Below are 22902 nucleotides of genomic sequence, written 5' to 3'. Positions count from 1 at the left end.
GAACTGAAAGAAAAAACAAAGTACCTACAACCAGAGACAAAGTTTGATATTAACTGGTAAAGGTCTCATTTCACCAAAGAACACCTATAACACCTAGAAGGACTGGAAGTTCCCTGAGCTACCAAGCCAGAAAGAGGGGAGGGCCGGGGGCCTCAGCAATGCCTCCTGACATCTGCAACCAGTCCTGTGGGTGAAGGCCCTGGGCCTCGGCCACAACACCCAAGATGCACAACCAGCCCAACAACAACCACCGAGTCACCGCAGGAAGTGCCCCAGGCTCTCCCAAGCCAGGGCGGTGGGGGTCTGAGGGCCTCAGCCATTTCCCCCTGACACCCACAGCCAGCCTAGCAATGACTACCAAGCTGCAGCAAGAAGGGTCCCAGGTTCCTAAGCTGGGACAGTGGGGGCCGAGGGCTTCTGCCACACACCCCTGACATCTGCACCCAGCCCAGCAATGACCAAGCCACCACTGGAAGCCCCCCAGTCTCCCCTGTGAGAATGAGGGTGTGCCACAGGCCTCAATCCCACCCCTCCTCCTTCCTTCTTCCACCACATTTCCTTCCCCTTTCCCCTCTGTGCCTCCCCCTCAAGTGCTCTGCAAATCATAGAATGTAAAAAAATAATATTAATATTAAGAAATAAATAAATAAAATAAAAGAAGGGGGAAATGAAAGAATGGAGTGGAAAAGAGAGGAGGGAAAGTAACATTCCTCTGAATGTACCTTTTTGTGTAATTTTGACTTTACAACCTTGTTAATGTTTTACATATTCAAAAATTAAATCAACAGGAATGGGGGGAAAACAAAATACAAACAAACAAATGAATCACACTGTATGTCAAATAAATAATATCATGATAAAGAAAAAACAAGAATTAATCCAAATAAATTTTTTTTTTTTTTTTTGGCAGCTGGCCGGTTCAGGGATCTAAATCCAGGTAAGTTTTAGACACAGTACTTTATATACCTTCAGTCAATAGCCAAAAAACACCTTGTCCCTCATAGTCTGGCGGTTAGGCTAAAACAAAATAAAATAAAATAAAAACACTTTAAAGAAACATGAAGCACTTTTGTGGTGGCCATGGAGGTGTGCCGCCCAGACCTCTCTTCAGGAAAAGCTGCTGCAGGAGCCGATGACACACGCCTCCAGCAGCTGTACCTTCACATCCACTGTGGCATGAATCTCAGCCAGCAGCAGAGCATGGCAAGAACGCTGGGCCATGCTGGCCTGACGCAGGCCTCCTCCAACAGGCAGCCTTTGCTTGGGGACTCCCCATTGTCCCAGCCGAGACTCTCAGACTGCACAGCCGTCTGGAACTCTGCCGACCTAACCTTCTTTCCTTCCTATTTCTGCAACCCAGACCTGGGTTGCAATCGAAAGGCTTTCTCTGCCTTTTCCTGCCCCTTACCCTTTTATCCATTACAGGTGTTTCCCTAATCAATCTATTGCTCATCTACTCCTATTTTGGCACTGGCTTCTTGGAGGGTCTGAGCTGACACACCTACTTAGTAGGTTTGCAGTTTGTAATGGTGCAGTTTGTAATGGTATGAATGTAGCAATTCTGAAACAATTTTGTGTGTGTTGTAGGATTAACTAAATGAGTAAATACAGTGATATAGTTAGAAATGCAGGAGAAGTAAGAAACAAACATGGAATGAGATAAGCAAGGAAGAATACTGTGGTGTTGAATTGGAATAGGAGGTCAATATAACCTCATGATTTACTTATTTTATATATAAATATAACCTCATGATTTATTTTATATAATAAAAAATTTTATTATTTTATATAATAAACCAAGAGGTTATACTGGCTTCATATATATATATGTGAGGTAGATATAAATAGATCTAGTGTGTGCACATGTGTACTGTGTGTGAGTGTATATACGAGGAAAGTTTGTGGAAAAATAGAATTAAAAGAACACAAATCTTTCTAGGAACTTTTTGAAGCGCCCTTGTACATCTTCTAGCTCTAGTTCACTGAGAGAGACAAGAAGTGACAATACCCCAGACCTATTAGCAATGAACACCCCTAATATTCAGATCTCGGTTTCTAAATTTCATTAAAAGGGACCAGGTAAAAACACATGTCTACAAAGAGACATGTATTTGGGTGTTCATAGCAGCATTATTCATAATAGCAATCAAACATTTTAATCCAAATATTCATCAACCGGTAAGCGGATGTTTAAAAAAATGTAGTATATCCATACAATAGAATGCTATTCAGCAATAAAAATGAATAAACTGCTGACACAGTCTACAACATGGATGAATCTCAAAAACATTATGCCAGGTGAAAAAAGCCTGGCACAAGGACCACGCATTGTATGATTCCATGTATATGAAATGTCCAGGAAAGGCAAATCTAAAGAGACAGAAATCAGTGGCTGCCTAGAGCTTGGGGTGGGGTGGGGTTTAACTGTAAATCGTCAACAGGGAAAATTTTGAGTGATAAAAATGTTCTAAAAGTGGATTGTGGCGAAGGTTGCACAACTCTCTAAACTAAAGGAACTGTCCGCTAATTACTTTCGCTACCTCATGTTCCAGTGCTTCCCTTCATGCACCCCAAATTCCACTTGATGTGTCCCAAGCTTGCTTCCAAGCCTATTCTCAGGCGATTCCTTCTATCTGACAGGTCATTTCTCCCAGTCTCCACCTATGACAGCATTATTTATTCTCCATGCCCCAGAACAAATGTCACCTCCTTTGGCATGCCAGAATCAATCCCTCCCTTCAATGCATTCTCATTGAACATTCTTGCACATCCCTGAGAATCATTTACATTCTAATTCTTCAGCTGTGTCTGTGTGTGCTTGTCCCCTCACCACTGGACAGTGAGCTCCTTGGTGGCAGGGGCCAGGTCTTATACTTTTACAGCACCTAGTGAAGTGTCAGGTACATTATTAGCATTTGGCAAATGAGTAAACAAATAAATTAATGTATGGATGAATGGATGGATGGATGGATGGATGGATGGATGGATGGATGGACAAAGCTATGAAGAACAAGTGAGGCTGGGGCCAATGGAAAAGGTACAGACTGTTTTAAACAACAGACAAGCCAGTTTTTAGGAAAGCCAGTTTTTGTCCTACACATAAAGGACAATGGTGAAGATGACCCATCTCTTACCTTCTTCAAGTAGCCAGCAAACACGAGGAAGCCTTTTGAATGTAGAAGCTTGGCTATGGAGAACCCAAATCCAGAGTCACAGCTTGTGACCAGAACAGCTTTGATACCAACCTGTTTTAGAAGGTCAGATCACATGTTAGGAGCCCAGGGTCCTGAGGCACAGTGACCAGGCCTTCCACCCTCTGGGCAGTAAGAGTTAGTGCTTGTTGAGTGGCCTGGGCCTGGCCCTCCACACCTGGCTTTTGCTCTCTGGAGAAGTACCATGGTTACTGGAAAAAGCTTGGACTCAGAATCAGAAGACCAGATTCTTGGACTCAGAATCAGGAGACCACCAACTAATAATACTGCTTGGGGAAATGACTTGTGCTTTCAGGATCTCAATTTCCTCATCTACACTCACCATTACCATCATTGTCATTGTCATCATCATCAAAGCTAATGTTTATTGAGTATTTACCATGTGCGAGGCACTTCACATGCACGATTCTTACTTGATCCTCACAATAACCCCACATAGTAAGCATGATTATTATACCATGTTGCAAGTGAGCAAACGGAGACATTTTTTAAATGCCCAACATAGTGGTAGAAGTGGAATTGAAACCAGGGCTGAGAAATTCCAGAGTCTAAACTCTTAACCCCTAACTTGCTAGGTACAGGGGATGGGTGACGTTCTGGATCCCCACAAGACCTACACTGACACCTTCCTGGCTGGGAGGGGTCCAAGAGCCTCATTACCACTTCCCACATGTATGGGAGTGTATGGTCTCATTATTGATGGGTGGCTTTGGGGGAGGGTTAAGTGAGAAAGTGGCTCTGAGTGTCATGGAAGCACTAAAGCCCTACTCTGAGGAGGGCTTGGGGCTTGGGGGCCCAGAGGCAAAGCTCTGACCATCCAACTTGGAGGACTACCACCTGGCCTAAAGCTTCACAGCTTGTCTACCCAGCCAGGCTCCTGGGGACGATTTGCTGGTACAACTGAGAAAGAGACCTCTTTCCACCAGAGTTGCTAGGCTGCTACAGGGTGAGCCAGCATTTGCAACAGCCATCTTTGGTTCCCAGGGAACTGGGCTTCCACTCACCGGGTCCACCTGACCAGCATAAGTCCGATGGCCAAACGGGATAAAGGAAGCAGAGCAAAACAACAGTGTGCTGTGCGTCTGCAAGAGAAAAGGTAGCTGTGAGCACGGGTCTCTGGTCCTGCCCTGGACCTGTTCCTGGGGCAGAAGCAACTTGGAGGACCACCACCTGGCCTAAAGCTGCATGGCTTGTCTACCCAGCCAGGCTCCTGGGGACAATTTGCTGGTATAACTAAGAAAGAGTCCTCTTTCTACCAGGGTTGCTTGGCTGCTGCTGAGTGAGCCAGCATTTGCAGCAGCCGTCTTTGCCACTGTGTAGAAAGAGGCTTCCTGAGAATAAAGCCAATCCAGAAGCTACTTTTGTTGGGAGGCCCTGTCAAAACCTGACTGTCCTGTGTCTCACTCCAACAGAGTTGCATTTTCTGCTTTCCAAGGTGACATAGATAGGTAATGTCTCAGACTAACTCAATTCTGTACTACACTTTCAGCAATATAGCTTTGTTAAAGCCTTCTGAAAATTCATTGTTGTAATCCCCAGCAGGTTTAATGCTGCTTCCTGATAGTTTTTTTAATTAAACTTTTTATTTTGAAATAATTATACACTTACATGCAATGAAGAAATAACAGAGGTGCTGGGTACCTTTTACCAATTTCCCCTAATGGTAACATCTTGCAAAACTATTACAATATCACAACTAGGATATTGACATTGATACAATCGAAATACAGAACATTTACATCACCAGAGGATTTTTCATGTTACCTTTTTATAGCTACACTTATTCCCTTCCCACCCCACACCCTCTTTAACCACTAATCTGTTCTCCATCTCTATAATTTTGTCATTTCAAGAACATTATATAAATGGAATCATACAGTATGTACCTTTGGGGATTGGCTTTTTTCATTCAGCCTAATTCTCTGCAGATTGATCCAGACTGGTTGTGTGTACAAATACTTTGTTCCTTTTTATTGCTAAGTGGTGCTCCATGGCATGGGTGTACCACAGTTTAACCATTTACCTATTGAAGGACATTTGGGTTGTTTCCAATTTGGGGCTATTATAAGTAAAGCTGCTAAGAACATTCCTATACAGGTTTCTGTGTGAATGCAAGTTTTTATTTCTCTTGGATAAATAAATGCTCAGGAGAGCAATTGCTGGGTCATATGGTAGTTGCATGTTTAGCTTTTTAAGACACTGCCAAACTGTTTACCAGAGTGGCCGTAGCATTCTACATTCCCACTCATGCTGTATGAGTGATGCAGTCACTCCATATTCTCGCCAGTATCTGGTAGGTATCACTGTTTTTCCTTTTAGCTATGCTGAAAATTATGTAATGTTATCTTGTTGTGGTTTTAATTTGTATTTCTCTAATAGCTAGTGATGTTGAATAACTTTTCATGTTTATTTGCCAACTGTCTAGGTCTCGTTGGGCTGCTAAAAAACAATACTATAGACTAGGTGGCTTATAAACAAGAGATTTATTTCCTACAGTCTGAAGGGTGAGGAGTCCAAGGTCAAGGTGCTGCAGACTGTGTCTGGTGTGGGCCCACTTCCTTCATACACAGATGTTTTCTCACTGTAACCTCACATGGTGGAAGGGGTGAGGGGTCTCCCTTGGGCCTCTTGTATAAGGGAACTAATCCCATTAATGAGGGCTCTGCTTTCATGACCTAATCACCTCCAAAGGCCTCACCTCCTAATACCAGGACCTTGGGGGTTAGGATTTCAACACATGACTTTGGGGGGAACACAAATGTTCAGATCACAGCACCATCTGTATATCCTCTTTGGTAAAATGTCTCTGCAAGTCTTTTGCTCATATTCTAATTGGATTGTTTCTTCTTTCACTGCAGAATTTTGAGAGTTCCTCAGAAGTTCTAGATGCTAGTCCTTTTTTTACATATGTGGTATGCAAATCTTTTTTTAAGTGGGTGTTAAATTTTGTCTAGTCTGCAACTTGCCTTTCTATTCTCTTAACAGGGTCTATTGCAGGAAAAAGTTTTTTATTTTGATGAAGACTGACATCAACTTTCGTGCTTTTGGTGTCAAGTCTCAGAACTCTTTGCCTACACCCAGAACCCAAAGATTTTGTTCTATTTTTTTCTAAATGTTTTATAGTTTTATATTTTACATGTTAAGGGCATGATACATTTTGAGTTAATTTTTGTATAAGATGTGAGACAAAGATTTTTTTTTTTCTTTTTTTTCTTTTTTCGTGACCGGTAACGGGATTGCAACCCTCAGTGTCGCGCCCGTACCACGACCGGCAACGGGATCGCAACCCTCGGTGCTGCACCCGTGCCGCGCTCAACCAGTGAGCGGACCGGTCTCTATATGGGACCCAAACCCTCGGCGGGAACGCCGCCACGCTCCCAAGCACCACACTCTACCGAGTGCGCCACCGGGCCGGCCCAGACAAAGATTTTTTTTTTAACCTATGAATATCCAATTGTTCCAGCTTCATTTTTGAAAATGTTATCTTTCCTCCATTGAATCACGTTTCCACTTTTGTCAGAACCCAGTTGAGCATATTTGCAGGTCTATTTCTGTATTCGCCATTCTGTTTCATTGATCTATGTACTCCTACCTTATTTTCCTTTTTCAAAATGGTTTTAGCTATTCTATTTCCTTTGCCTTTCCATATAAATTTTAGAATACTCATCTTTATCTACAAACAGTCTGACTGGGATTTTGATAGAAATCGGGCTAAACCTGTATATCAATTTGGGGAAAACTGACATCTTTACTTTGTTTAGTCTTCCAATCCCTGAATACGTTATGGGTCTCTATTTATTTAGATCTTTGATTTCTTTCACCAGTGTTGTGTAGTTTTCAGCATACAGATCCTGTACATGTTTTGTTATATTTATACCTAAGTATATCTCTTTTTTTGAGTAATTATAAATGGTATTTTAAAAATTTTGATATCTACATGTTCACTGCTAGTTTATCCTGCGATCTTTCTAAACATTCTGAGGGTTTTTTTGTTTTTGTTTTTGTTTTTTGTGGATGCGTTGGGATTTTCTATACAGACAATCATATAAACTGCAATTAGGGACACTTTTATTTCTTCTTTTCCAATATGTACAGCTTTTTCTATTCTTGCTTTATTGCATGGGCTACAACTTAAGCACTACAGTGGACAAGTGGTGAGAGCAAACATCCTTGCCTTGTTCCCATCTTAGGGACAAAGCATTCAGTCTCTCACCATTGGTATGATGTAGGTTTATTGTAGATGCTCTCTATCAAGTTCAGGAAGTTCCTCACCATGCCTATTTTTCTGAGAATTTTTATCATAAAAGGGTGTTTAATTTTGCTTTTTCTACATGGATAGATAGGATCGTGTGATTTTTTTCTTCTTTAGCCCATTAATTTGGTGGATGATATTTTCAAATAATGAACCATCCTTGCATCCTGGAACTAATCTGCTGGTTCATGGTTTATAATTCTTTCTCTATATTCCTGAATTCTATTTGCTAATATTGTAAGGATTTTTGCATCTATATTCATGAAGGATATTGGTCTGTAGTTTTCTTTCTTTCTTTTTGGTACTGTCTTTGTCAGGCTTTGGAATCTGGCTAATGCTAGCCTCATAAAATGACCTGGGAAGTGTCACTGCTGGGTGGAGGTGGGGGTTTCGGCTCCCTACCAGGCCTCCACTGATAGCTCCCTTGCTGGGAGAGTTTGAAGTGTTTCACTACTGCTTCCCACATGTATGGGAGAGTGTGGTCTCATTACTGATAGGTGATGGAGAAAGACCTACTCTCTACTAGGCCTCCTTTACACTCCCCCTTTTTCCCAAGAAGACAAAGATACCTTATTATTGTTGGGTGAGAATGAAAGTCCTGGCCCCTGTTTGACTTTCTCTGGCACTACCTCTGGTGGGGGATTGGAATAACTCAATATAGCCTGGTGAGAGTGGAAGTCCAGGCTCCCCACTGACCTTTGCTGGTGTGGGTAGGGGTGAGGCCACAGCTTTTTCTGTGATGTTGGGCTGGAGTGGAGCAATCATTGTCTAAAAGAAGTTTTCTGTCTTGCTAGGCTGGACCTTTGGCTGGAGACAGCAGGCTTTTGTTGGGGCTTTTTATGTCTGAGCTCATTGGTGTTTCTGGGTTGCCAGCTTCCTCAGCTCTAAGCCTGGGATATATGCAGCAAAAAGAAAACCTAGAGAACTCATCAATGTGTTGCTTCTTGGGTCCTGAGGTCCCTAGCTGGTCTACCTCCTTCTTTCCACCTTTTAGAGTCTTTTTATGCTTGTTTTATATAATATTCAGGGGTTTTAGTTGTATTTAGCAGGAGGAATAGAGAAAAGTACATTTACTCCATCTTCCTGGAAGTGGAAGTCTTGTTAGTTTTTGAATGAATATTAAACCAATAACGATAAGTGGAAGAGACAGGAGTGAGTGAGCAGCAGGTAACGTGGGAAAGAGGTGGAAGACAGACTTACTCTTTCTGCATGCCATTTTGTGCCATTTGAATTTTGTACCATGTAAATATTACCTATGCAAAATATTAGTTTTTTAAAACTTCATTAAAATGTGTTATCTAACAATCTTAAAGAATGTTCCGTTCACCAGACAAGAAACAAGGGTCCACTAGGAAAATCTGCCAAAGTAAGCCTCTGTCATTTTGAATTTCCACATTTGAATCTCTTTGGATTTTAAGTCCTTGTGCATGGATGATCTCCAGTGATCAGGACAGTGTGGTTAGTACACCCAAAGCTAGTGAAATGACTTTACCCATGGAGAATCACTCTGTTTTCCCATGATCCCCAGCATTGCTCTGCAAGAACAAGATGTCCCTGGTGGAACTGGATTTGTGCTTGTCTTCTGTGACACTGTGAAATATATATTTGGTCTTCATCCCCATCTCCTAGCATACAACTCCTAAAATCCTTAGAATCTCCAAAATGATCATTTCTTGTAAACCAATGAGTTGATAGATGGCTGGCAGCCCCTAGGCAGCTTCAGGATGAAGGCTGGTCACCAGAAAGACCAAGGCAAGATTAAAGGATTGGGACTTTCAGCCCCACCCCACAACCTCTAGGAAGGGGAGGAGGCTGCAGGTTGAATTGATCACCAATGGCCAATGATTTAGTCAATCACACCTGTGTAACAAAGCCTCCACAAAAACCCAGAAGGACAGGGTTCAGAGAGCTTCCAAATACCCAAACACATAGAGGTTCCTGGAGGGTGGTCCTCCCAGGGAGGACATGAAAGGTCCTTGCCCCTCCCCCATTCCTTGCCCTATGCATCCATTCATGTGTATCCTATGTGATATCCTTTATAATAAATGGGTAAATGTAAGAAAGTGTTTCCCTAAGTTCTGTGAGCCTCTCAGCAAATCAATAGAACCTGAGGAGGGGGTTGTGGAGACCCTGATTTATATCTGGTCAGTCCTAAGTTCGAGGGGCCTGGACTTGCAACTGGCATCTGAAGTGGGAGCAGTCTTGGGGACTGAGCCCTCAATATGTGGGATCTGAAGCTATCTTCAGGTAGATAGTGTCAGAATTTATTTGAATTAGAGGACACCCAGCTGGTGTCCACTGCAGAACTGACTACTTATTTGCTGGTGGGGAGAAATCCCCACGTATTTGGTCACAGAGGTCTTCTGTGTTGATTGTTGCTGAGTAAGGGTATAAGAAAAAACACTGTGGTTTGTTTATTCCTATATATTCTCATCTCCTCAAGGGCCACACCCTTAGCCTACCTGACATTTTAAAAATTAACAAAAAGGTCACAGCAAGAAAAAGAGCTTATTTCAGAATGACTTGCTGCCAGGCTTTCTCTAACCCACTTTCCCATTCTCGAATATATCCAGACCTGAACTGGACTGTCTCTGCATGTATTATACCTGGCTCTACCACTCACACTCAGCTGTCAGTGGCACATTTCTACCTTTCCAGAGAGCACAGGCTCCATTCCTCCACACTCAACCCCAAGAGGCAGAACCCTGACAAGTTAGGTGAGTTGGGGCTATGAACACCACTGGGCAGCTCCAGGTGGCATGACTGTGCACCTCTTGGCTTCTTAGCATCTTTCTCCTGGCCACTGGTGGGACTGCTTCATCTTACTGTAATTTCTCTTCTCTTACTTCAGAGCTCCTACAGTTGCTGTCAGATGCCTGGCTTGGGGCTGCTTCTTAAGTTGAAGGGGCCTTGGGCCTGGAAAGACTTTAGCACCTCAATTCTCAAACCTCAGTCAACAAGCACCTGGGAGCTTGTTAAAATGCAGACTCCCAGGTCCCTATCATTGACATTCTATTTCAGTAAGAAGGGGTGACCCCTAGGAATCTGCATGTTTAATTCACCTCAGGTGCTTCCAGTACATGAGATCCTAGGGAACAGGCTGGTTGATCTAGGTCCAGAGCAGTTGTTTTCAGGTTCTCCTCCCATGTTGTTTATTAGTTGTGTGATTATGTTGTTAAAAAGAGATCTATCGTTTAGAGATAGATACTAAAGTATTTGCAAACGAAATACCATGATGCCCAGGAATTGCTTCAGAAATAATCCGGGGAGGGAAATGGGTGGGGACATAAATGATCCAACATTGGCCATGAGCTGATCATTATGAAAGCTCAGGAGATAGGTACACCAGAGGTCAATATATTACCTTCTACTTTTGTATATGTTTGAGATTCTCCACAAAATAATTTTTAAAAAATCAAAGGGAAATTTCTTAAACTATTCCTAACCCTGGCCTCACCCCTGACAAATTAAATTCGAATCCCCAGGGGTGAGGCACAGGGATTTTTTTCTCCCACTGTGCTCTAAGTAATTCTAACCTGCAACCAGAGTTCAAAACAGTTGGCTTAGAGGAGGGAAAAAAAAGTCTTTTTTCCCCTACAGGTTTCCCTTTTGAACCTCTTGACTGCCAAAACCCTAATATCTTTGGGGACAAAACCAGCTCTAGGCCATAGCCCAGCTCAGCTGTACCAGACAATGCTGTTTGCCAGCCAATATCCATCCCATTTATCTGCCTCACTAACAAAATCTGGATTTTGTCTGGGGGTAGCAATGTGCTCAACTCTTCCCAGACTACAGCCTACCTAGTGGTCACGGGACCCACCTCTGGCCAAAAAGGTGCAAGCAGAAGTCTGCAGGGATTGCTGTGACATCGTGCTTTCCTGATGCAGGTGCTGTTCCTCCCTCCTTCCATGTTGCCCTGCTTCTTCCTGCTGGGATTGAGGCTGGAGGTGGAGGAGTGGCACAGGACCCTCACATGACAGCTGCCCTTAGGATGACAGAGCAGAAAGAAACAAGGAGCCTGGGTCCGCAAAGCCACACCAGCCCTGGACTTCTGGGAATTTCTGCCTACTCTTAGTGTGATGTAATCCTGACTGGCACACTGACCACCGGGACTAAGAGTGCCCCTGAGGGGTTAATCCCAAATCACATAATGTAAAATACCAAGTCCTTCCCTGGAGAGTTCCCTGTGCCCAGGAGGGTCCTGCAGTGGCAGCAAACTGCTGGTCAACCAAGCCTCTTACACCAACAGCTACAGCAGTCTCACAGGTGGAACAAGTTAAACACAGGATAGTTGGTACACTTTCTGAAGAGTGGAATCCCAAAGGAGTGGCTGTGAGATTCGGAGACAAAAGCTTCCTGTTTTCTGCCCTAACCTGGAAGCATAATCAGATGGGGTGGAACAGGTGCAATATGGCACTTCCCCAAGGGCCCGTGGAAGAACCTCAGAGCCCTGGCACCCAGGAGCTTGCCAGAGTGCACTTGAGAGGCCTCCCCATGCCGGCCAGGGCATTAATTCTGGCTTCTTCCCTATCTTACCAGTCTGTGTTTCCATCCCTTTCATTGCTCCCATCACAAATCAGCAACAATAATCAGTAACCCAGCTTTCTGCTGAGAGGGACCATGTGTCAATTTGATGGGCTAAATCTAACAAGCTGGGTTTTAAGAGGAATAAATGTCAGTGGCACCAGTGCAGCTGGGAGAAATATGGTCTCATCTGTGAAAAAAACTTTAGTCTGGGTAACCATGAGTCACAAGTGTGATGTGGCTGCCTCTGTGAACCTGGGCTGGACAGGAATGAACCTAGGATGGAGGCGACGAGAGCCCTTCTCCACTCTGCATGAGTCTGGCTACCTGAAGTGTTGTGTCACACCCGGGCTGGCAAAACTGAACACCGTGTGTGTAACCAGGATCCAGGAGGTAGTGTCCTGGGTGGGGAAAGAGTTGGCAAGCCCCCTGCCCCTGGGGTGCCAGAGCCTTCTGCCAAAGCTGGAAATCCAAAATCTGAGAGCCATGCAGAGCGAGTAAGCAGGGCAGGTTGTAGGGTGTTGAAGCAGGGGCAGGGGCCACATCCAGCTACTCCTGGGGAGGTTTTCATCTGGACAGAGATGTGTGTACTGGGTGACTCCTGTTTTGAGGCATGTAAACAGTGGTAGGTGTTCTGCTCAAGGCACTGCATCTTAAGAAGGAGCACAGGCCAAATGGAGATCATTCAGGAGGGTTATCTGGGTGTGAAGTGGAAAAATCATGGGAGATAAGTGCCTTGAATTGAGTGTCCCCCAAAAACTTGACCCCCACTATAACAGTGTAAAGAGGGTGGGAAATCCTATTGTGGTAATTGAAAGGTGGGGCCTTGAAGAGGTATTGGATTGTAAGACCATACCATAATGAATGGATTAAAAATGGTGGTCAGGGGTGTAGTTTGGAGGACTTTAAAAGGAGAGTGAATTAGGTTAATTTCTCTCTCTGTTCCACCATTTTCTGCAATGTGAGAGGCCTGGGTCACTGTCAGCACCACCAAGGCCTTCACCAAATGTGTTCCCTTGTCTTTGAACTTCCCAGCCTCCAAAATTGTAAGCAATAAATTTCATTTTCTTTATAAATTACCCAGTTCCAGGTATTTTGTTATAAGCAACAGAAACGGATTAATACAATAAGCAATGAAAACCATGTGGATAGAATAAGAGAAGGCAGGTGGGTGGGTATTAGGTAGGCATGGTGTCCCTGGGGAGAAGGGATTAACTTGTTCAGTATGAATATGGAGGTAGGCCTAGGAATGAAGGGTAGCATTTACACAAGAGATTTCTGTTCAATATGAGGAAGGACTATACGATAGAGCTGTCCAAGACAGGAGGCCTGCTGTGAGAAATACCAGCCTCCCCATCACTGGAAATATTCAAAGTGAGGCTGCAAAGTCACTTGTCAAGGATACCACTGGCAGGATTCATTCACAGGTGGGGACTGCAATATAAGGCCACTTTCAACTGAGATTCAAGTGAAATGACCAGGCCAAAGTTTTTCCCCACCATCAAGACCTCCTGTCTGATCCTAGGCACAGTGATCACCCACCATGCCAGCCCCCTTCTGCACTTGGATGTCATTCCCTGGCCTCTGCTGATGCCTTCACACAGTGGACATTTAATGCCCTCTGATTCAGCTCTGTCCCTGACCATCCCACCCCCCACATCCCTCAGTCTAACCAGTTTACTTCTCAATCCATGGAGAAGATTCAGAATGTCCCTGTGACAATCTTTCTTTCCCCTCAAATGGGCCAAAGTTTGACTAATACCTCACTTTCCTTTAATTTGAGGATAAAACCTTTGTAAAAGTATTTTAACTTCCTTCAGGATTATTTTTTCCTCTATAGAAAATAATCTCCAGAAATCTCTAAAGCCTCTTTTGAGACTGATTTTGACATTTTTGTTAGACACTCACTGAAAAAAAATTACATAAAATCACCTATTTTCAAAAGCTCTTCAACAAGCCAGCTCCATCTCCTCTTGGATGGCAATGGCCCCCTGCCACCTCTGCTGGAGAGGTCGTGTTATACTCTTCCCACATGGTGTCCTCTGGTGGTTGAAGCTCCATCTCCAAGCCAGGCCTCTGTATCCCATGGAAATGCACTTAAGCAAACACTGCTAAAATCCCAACTGCATGTTCCTCTAAACATATCTACTGGCATAGAAAATGTCCACTTTCCAGCTGCTGAGACTTTGAATTAACCTGTCACTCAATTTCTCTCCCCTCAAATATAACAGAAAAGGTACTTTTTATTTTTTCCTTGCTCAGGCTGCAAAAGAGAAAAATGCAGCAGCAGAGCCAACTGAATGCTCTTAGAAAAGGCAATTCCAGAAGCTCTCGAAGAAGAGCTGTTTGATTTGTGCTTAATGCTTTCTCTAAATCATACAAACAGTTCAGTAAATCTCAGGACATTTTAGTTAACTGGTTTCATGAGTAAAATTTAAAAAGAGCAGTTATCCAGGTGACCAAAGTAATGATACACATGGACATCATGTGCCCAGATGTGATGTGCTGAGAAGGGTGTCACCTTACTCCCAGGGTCTTCCTTCCAAACATGCCTACCTGAATTGAAACAGGAGGAAATAGCACACAAACCCAAACTGAAGACATTCTACAAAATAACTGGCCAGTACTTTCCCGGAGTGTCAAGATCATGAACAAAGAAGACTGAAGAACTGTCCCCAGTAGACTAAGGACACATGACAACTAAATGAATTGGGATTCTGGGTTGTATCCAGGACCAGAAAAAGATCCATCAGTGGGCCATTTGGTGAAGCTTGAATCAGGTCTGTAGACTAGTTGATTACATCAATGGTAATTTGCTGATTTTGATCATTGTGCTATGATTTTGTAAGATGCTAACATTTGGAGAAGTGGGGTGATGGGGATTCGGGAACCCTTTGTACTACTTTTGCAACTTTTGTGTAAGTCTAAAGTTGTTTCAAAATAAAAGGTTTTTTAAAAGCGTTTATGAAAGATAGTCTTTATTGCCCTGTGAGCCCAGGGAAGGTCTGTCTTCACTGGGAGACATCTTTGAGTCAGGCCCCATTACTGCCTGCATCATCTATGTGTGAAAAGCTCTGCTGATCCAGAAGGTGTGACACTCAAGGCCACCTCCACCTTGGTTGCTTACCTTACTCCATTTTCTCTATCATAGACACTTAGTGTTCTTTCTGGGAGCTGTGACAGGGGTCTGGAGAGGCGAGTGGCCAGCACTGCAGCAGCACATGGTAGAATGGTCCTCTTCCTCCTGGTTATTCTGAAACACAAAATGTCCCTCAGCGTTGCTTTGCTGCATTCAGAGGTTCAGTCAGACTGTTCGACCCAGGTCTGATCCTGTTTCCAGGCAGTCCCTCCTGCACCTCGTTCTCAAGCTGCAGCCTCATGGGATGGAAAGAGGCAGGAGCTTTTCCGGAAACCTGGGTTCCAGCTCTAGCTCTGCCACCAACTCTCTGGGTGACCCTGGACAAGTCATCACCCATTTATAACATGAGGGAGTTGGACCAGACCAGTGATCCTCAAACCAGGCCAGGGACCTAACCTCTCAGGGATTCTGACTCAGTGAGTCCTGTTCCCTATCCATATTCCCCAGGCCCAGACTGTAATCCAAATTAAAACACACACATAATCTTCCCCCTCCTTACCCATTTGAGGTTAAGTCAACCTTATTGCAACAAAGCCATACATCATTTGGTGTCACCCTCAGGCTATGTAGCACCGTGACTAGTCATGCATTATTAGCTGTTGATGGGCCTGTGTGAGCTGCCCTCCTGTTCTGGTTAATAGTGATGCCTCCTGGCCTAAGGGAAGGAAGGGAAGGCTGGGAGGGAGTTGAGCAAGGCAACAGGAGCCTGCAGGAACTGTTGTTCTTTTCCTGGTAAATGGGTTCCAGCCTCTCCTTTGCATACCTGGCAGCTCCTCTCCTGCCTGTTTGCTGCCACCCCAAACCTAGCTGACCAGCCACCTGGGCCTATAGGTCAACAATAAGTTCCTTAACTAACCAAGCACTGCAATGTTCACTGCAGGAGGCAGGTGGAGGTGTTGAATCTGTTTAACTCTTAGGAAAGGGGAAAAAAGCAGGGGTCTCTTTGGCTTGTGTTATCTTTCCTGAAATTTGCAGTAGACTCTTGCTAGGACTCCAGCCCCTACTCACCACACTCGATTCTCAGCACTACAGCTAGAAAGATCTTTCAAACACCAGTCAGGTTATGCGACCCCCCTTGCTTAAAGCCTCCTTTGCATGCCTGTTGGAGCTGGCCTCTACCTCCCTTTCCAACCCTATTTGGCTACCCTCCCCTTTGCTCACTGCACTATGGCCAATGCTGACCTTCTGGAGTTCCTTGTAATGCCAAGCTATCTCCTGCCTCAGAGCCCAGCTCTGGCTCTCCCCTCACTCTAGATGGCTGGGTCCTTCTGACCCTTCAGCTTCAGAGTGGTTGCCTCTGCCCTTCCTTACTAAGTAGCTCCCATTCAACAACACACAGAAGTCGCTCCCTATTAAGTCACTCTTCATAGCACCTATCTGGATCCAAAATTACCTTGTTTATTGACTCTCTTCCCCTACAAGATCAGAAGCTCTACGGAGGTGGAGGCTGTGGTCACCAGTGAAATTTCCATGGCAAGCACCTTGTAGGCAGCAGTAGAATGGAGCCAAGACTGAACCTTCATGGAAGGCACAGACACATGTTGGCTCAGATTCTTTGACTGGGCGCACCCTCCGCCACCCAAGTACTGACCAGCTGGCTGAGCACACACATCTCTACCTCCTCCCACCAAGGCCAGAGTCTGAAGTCACCATCACTGGGTGACTGAAATCCAGTTGTCTATAATTAAAGCCCTTTCTATCCCCTCAGCTTAATGCCTATGGCAGAAAATGCTTCAATATAATCTCCAAATGGAGGGCTGACTTCAATTTTGTTTTCCTTAGAGTCAGCAATGCTTATAAAAGTAGTGGAGTCAAGAGTTTAAAGTGCAGAAAAACTTAGTCCCTTGAATAACGCACTATTCACAAGATAGTCTCTTATATGTGAAACCATTGAAATTTAGATTTCTTTCCTTCTTCTTAAGTTTCTGAAATGTGTTGCTATTTTCACTCCAAACACAATGCTATAGGCACAGGGCCTCACACGAACTTTTCAGGATGGTTGTTTACCATTTTAATGCCTTGTGCTGGGCTTCATTCTCTGTAAATTTTAAGTTCTCGAACTTGAAACGCCATTCACTGGCCTTTTGGCTTGGGAACAGAAATGGTTGTGGGAGGTGGGTGTTGCAGGGAAAAAGGCAGGTCACTCATGGGGGAGGGGACAGTCTCTTTAGCCTTGAATTGCAAGTAATTAGATGCCCTGGGGTGACTGGGCACAGGAGGCTTAACTCCCAGGGACCAAATTCATAAGATACTGTCACAAAATCAAGATGCTCACACACCAATCTGTAATCTTAGAGAAATCTCTCTAATACTAGGAACACTTGAGTGTCCTCCCAAGGGCACCCCCCTCTCTCCACTGTCAATGAATAGCCAATGGAAAGCACTCCCCCTCCAAGAATAAAAAAGTGCATGCATCCTTTTCCTGATGGTGGGCTCACCACGCTGCATTCGACATGACCATCTCGCTGAGGACAGGGCTGGCCTCCTGTGGGTCAGCAGCAGGTCCCCCTAAAGGAGTCAGGCATTCCCAGTAGTGACATTCTCAGAAGAGGCAGGGTACCTGCGGGAAACAGGAACACAGAAGGCAGCCTTAGGCAGGAAGAACTCATGTGTTTCTGGATGTGAAGTCTAGATGGGCTCTTGGCACTCCCAAGTGGGAGGGAAGGCCCTGTCCCACTAAGGAGGGCAAGCAGAGTTTAAGCGGGAAACATCTCATGCAGGGACCCTGTACTGAAGAGCTGAAGGCAGGAGAGCTTCTGTGGCAGCCTGCTCCAAAGTGCTCTACTGCGCTGTTTTGTTTGGCCAGCCTAATGTTTTAAAAGGCAATGTGATTAGGCAGCTAAGTCATGCTTGAACTCAGTACAAACAGTCTGTACCTACTATCTTAAACCTATCCACATCACCTTTCTTAATTGCCTGGACACTATGAGCATTTGAGTTTTGAGATCCCTAGCCAAATAGGTATATATGTCCTTTGGCCATTTCCCTTCTGCTCATTTAGTCTTGCTTAAAAGTTCCAGCCCAGCTCAGCTATGTATGCTAACTGCACAGTTAATGGAAGCCTCCTTGAGGCCACGCAAAAGGTAAACCTGACAAGTTTTAAGGTCCTTATTCAAAAAGACAGCTACCATTCCTTACAGAGAGAAACATTCTGGAACAAAAGTCTAAAAGAATTATATAGGAACTTCAAATGATACAGTAGACAATGTTCTCATCACCATTTTGTCATAATGCAGAGCTGACACTTGTATAGCTTGTTTCACAGAGACCTTCAATAAAAGCCAAGGATTCAACTGTTTAGCCCAGTTCAGCAAAGACACACCTAATGCAGGTACCTTGATTATTGGAGAGACACTGTAGTCACCAGATGAGACTTAGATGATGGCCTGTTCTCCTCATAAGACACATTACAAACACTCTCTGCAGTGTTACCTTTTGGCGTTGTGTCCTACTCACCTGATCCCCCTGGTCTCAGACCTGCCCCTCACCCAGAGGACTTGGCCTCTGCAGCTAAAGTACGACAGTGAGACTGCCCCCTTGGGCCATGAAGGACTGGGTTAGGGAAAGACACCAGACCCAACATGAACCCATCATTCTGTCCCCTGGCACTGTGAAAGAATACAAATCAGTCTACGTGTGGTGGGGACATGTAATCTGACTGCTGGGGGAGAGAGATGGAAAAAGTCAGTCTGCAGAGAGAGAGAGAAGAGTAAGACACACATGCAGAAAGCAGCAGAGATGGAGGAGAGAGAGAGGAAAAGAACGGCAGCTGCCCACCCGTCCTCTAGCTCTGCAAGACAAGCTGTGTCTTCACTCTCTGTGTTATTTAAGCAAGCTTAAAGTCTGTTACCTGAGGCCAAACAGTATTGGCTAAAACACCGTGAAGGTAGATTCTTTCTGCGGAACATGATTAATTAATAATTATGTTCTTAATCTTGCCCCATATTCTGAGAATGCTTCACTGTTGACCTTGTAGTGGAACATGTGCCTCCCCGACCCCACTTTTCATCTGTCCTTCCCCAAAAGAAAGTGTTACCAGACCAGTCAAAATTGCACAGTTACAACCGCCAGATCAAGCGTGCATTCTACCCCTAGGAGAACAGGGCTGGCTCTAAATTCACGTCAGACCACTAAATGATGGAGTCTCAAAACTCCGTTCTTTGTCTGTCCTATCACCACTGTGAGCTCTCTTATAGCTTTAAGTATGGTTTACATGCTGCAAACTCCCAAATGTTTATTTCCAACCCCACTCTCTCCCCTGAACTCCATTGACACCCAACTGCGCACCCAACATCTCCACTTGAATGTTTAATAGGTATCTCAAAGTTAACCTGTCTAAAACTGAGCTTGTGCTATTGCCCTGCAAACCTGTTGCTCTAAATCTTCCCCATTCTTGACTCCTCTTTCTTGCACACTCCACGGCCCAGCTGTCAGCAAATCCTATTGACTCCACCTTCACAACATATCTAGGATCCTCAGTTACCGTCTTAGCCTGAGCCTTCATCCCTTCTTGCCTGGGATACTGCAACAGCCTCCCAACTAGGCTCCCTGCTTCCACCACAGTCTCCCTTCAGACTCTGCTCAACACAACCTGCATGATCCCGTGAAATGTGTCAGATCATGTCACTCCTGCACCAAACTCTCGGCAGAGTAAAAGCCAAAATCTATATAGGCCTTAAGTGATCTAGGTCTCCACTACCTCTCTGACCTCACCCCCACCTTGGTCACAGTGGCTTTCTTACTGTCCTTGGAACATGCCAGGCAAGCTCCTGCTTCAGGGCATTTGCCCTTACTGTTCCCTCTACCTGCAACACTCTTCCCCGATATCCACAGGGCTCATTCTCTCACTTCAGTCAAACTTACTCAAATGTTTACTCGGTGAGACATCCCCTGGCCACCCCACCAATCCCACCCCCACTCTGACATTTTCTATCCCTGTTCCCTGCTTCATTTTTTTTTTTTTCTCCTTGGCACTTACTACATTATAACATTCTACATAATGTACTTATCTGTTGTCCTTCATTCCAATTAGAATGTAGGCTCTTTAAGAACAAGGATTTTTGTCTGTTTTGCTCACTGTTGTATCTCCAACACCTAGAACAGTGCCCTGCACACAACAGACAATATTTCAATAAATTAAGAGAGTTTCAAGCAGAGGAGTGCTGTGATGAGACTTACATTTTAATAAGATAATTCTCAATGGGTTAATAATAGATTGAGGATGGACAAGAGCAGAAACAGGGAGAGTAGGTAGAAGCCATGACAGTAATCTAAGACCACAATGTACAGCCATTCAGGTTTTGCACTGCACAACTCCAACAAAATGTGAAAAAGTGCTCCCTGGAGATATAGAAAAAGGCCGCCAGCCCAGGTGGAAACTATGGAGGCAATTAGAATTGGTCAGAGTCTGGCTTTATTTTGAAGGTAGAGCCCGCTACCATTTTAGACAGATTAAATGTGGGATGTGAAAGAAGGAGGAATCAAAGACATTTCCAGATTTTAAAAAATGACATTAGTACAATCGACAGATTAAGGAGTCTTTCTATTCACAAGTGCCTACCACATTTCAAATCAGAACTGGACCTCCTAGTTCTCACCTGGCCCCTTGAAATCTTACCTCCAACCATACTTTTCTCATCTACTCTTTATTAAACCATTTGCTACTCCATCCCTCAACATGCCCTGTACTTTCCAATTTCCATGCCTTGCTCATCCTATACCAAATCTGACTTCTCCTTCATCTGACCATCATAGCTGGTTCAAATAACACCTCCTCCAACATGCCTTTCTTAATCCCCTAAATCAAAAATCATTGTTTTTTGGGCCGGCCCGGTGGCGCACTGCTACAGTGTGCCACTTGGGAGCGCGGTGGCGCTCCTGCCGAGGGTTCGGATCCCACATACAGACCGGTTCCCGCTCACTGGCTGAGCGAGGTGCGGACGCAGCACCGAGGGTTGCAATCCTGTTGCCGGACACAAAAAAAGACAAAAAAGGAAAAAAAAATCATTGTTTTGCCCAATTTTCTTCCTTCTGTCTCTCTGTAATATCATTTACCTAGTCAGGGTATTATTAGAGGTATTTCTGTTTACAACCATTCACAAGCCCCCATCCAACCACCATCCCCACCTGGACTGTGACCCCCATAGACAGGACCCATGTGTTGATTCACTGACTTCTGGCTCCTTTAAATTATACACTCTGGTGCCTGACAGGAAGTGGTAGCTCTATAAATGTATATTAAGAGAATATGGGGCCAGCCCAGTGGCTCACTCGGGAGAGTGTGGCACTGGTAGCGCCGAGGCCGAGGCTGCAGGTTCAGATCCTATATAGGGATGGCCAGTGCACTCACTGGCTGAGTGCAGTGCAGACAACACCATGCCAAGGGTTGCGATCCCCTTACCGGTTAAAAAAAAAAAAGAGAGAGAGAGAGAATATGAAAGCTACACAAATTTCAAAGGTCAGCTTCCTTGTGTGCCAGTGGTATACATGCCCTGTGCAGGGCCGGGCTCCAACGAGTCTGGTATATAGAGGGCATTTGCTGTGTCACAAAAATTCCTGGCAGCAGAAGGCCTGCAGGAGGCCCCCTGTAGTGAAATATGTGCCTCTGAACCCCCTCAAACTATGAACAGCAAGGTTAGCCAAAGACTCTGCATCAGCTTGTTATGGAGTGGACTTCAACAGAGAAGTGGTTGGCACTCAGAGGGTTGGAGAATCAGGTATTTTATTATGCTGGCAGGCCCAGATGAGCTAGTGCTTCAAAATCTGAGCCTTGAGTTTAGGTCTTACAGGGTTTCTATAGGCAGACTCTTCCAGGTTCCTTTAAGTTTTGTTCTCTCAGCATTCTTGTAGCCAGTACAGTAGTCATTGCAATAAGCAAGCACATTTACAAAAGCAGGAATAGAGCAGTTGATTATCAGTAAAGCTGATACAATAAGCAGGTTCTGTTCTAAAGGCAAAACAAGCTACTGAAAGAATTAATTTTATATTTTTCCAAAATTTTTTCTATTTGACACTCTCTCTAAACACTGGAGTAAGCATCATCTTATTCGACATCACTTTTGGGGGTCTAAGAGTGGTTTGAGGGAGGTGTAGTCTGTTAGGGCTAGCAGACTACTGGCTGTTTTTTTTCTTGACCAAAGTTTCTATGGTGGCGCAAATGCTACATATCAACAAAGGAAGTAGGCAGGGTAAAATCAGGCAGATACCTAAAATGAACAGGACGATTAATGGCATCTGGGGAGACTCTCCTCAGATTTCCAGATAGGGTCAATAACAATAGTAACTTAAAATCCATGTTTTGTGGGAGAAGGGAAGTTTAGCTTGTTTGGGGGCTCCTGGGCATACTAACAAGGATGATAATATGATTTTCACAATGATAAGCAAGGCAAAGAAAAAATACCATTAATCCTAAAATGATATCTAACAGTCTTGACAGGTAGATGGAGCAAAGAAAGGGTTAATTTAAAAGGTACATTGCCACCATGAGATGCCTAAGAAACACCCTATTGACAGGAGATAAAGGAATGCTACTAATAGCTTTTCTATTCTATTCTAACCTTTTGGGGCAACTGCTGTCAGTCCTATAGAAAATAGCAAGACAAGCAAAACAAAAACTAAAGGCAAGGGGTGACATGTGCTTATCATTTCATAAAAATAAATCAATACACTTGTTATATCCCATGGTAGCAAAATCATCAGGCTTCAGCCATGCACAGGCTGGTCAGCTTCTGGTGTGACCAGAGCAGGGCAGTGATGACTGGCAGGGCACCTCTGGG

The 22902-nt window shown here is 44.4% G+C and overlaps 1 protein-coding gene across 1 annotated transcript in view; it reads right to left on the bottom strand.

Moving 5' to 3' along the window:
- The window catches only part of BDH1 (3-hydroxybutyrate dehydrogenase, type 1), a 42501-nt gene that overhangs the window by 15634 nt on the left and 3965 nt on the right, over positions 1-22902 (bottom strand). The window contains 3 exon segments of the mRNA XM_008568147.1: positions 3135-3245; positions 4217-4294; positions 15121-15197. Of these exon segments, the coding sequence (XP_008566369.1) occupies positions 3135-3245; positions 4217-4294; positions 15121-15197 (266 nt within the window).

Source organism: Galeopterus variegatus, unplaced genomic scaffold (genome assembly GCF_000696425.1).
Source record: "Galeopterus variegatus unplaced genomic scaffold, G_variegatus-3.0.2 Scaffold380, whole genome shotgun sequence".
Classification (NCBI taxonomy): domain Eukaryota; kingdom Metazoa; phylum Chordata; class Mammalia; order Dermoptera; family Cynocephalidae; genus Galeopterus; species Galeopterus variegatus.
This window is presented reverse-complemented; position numbering and strand designations above follow the sequence as displayed.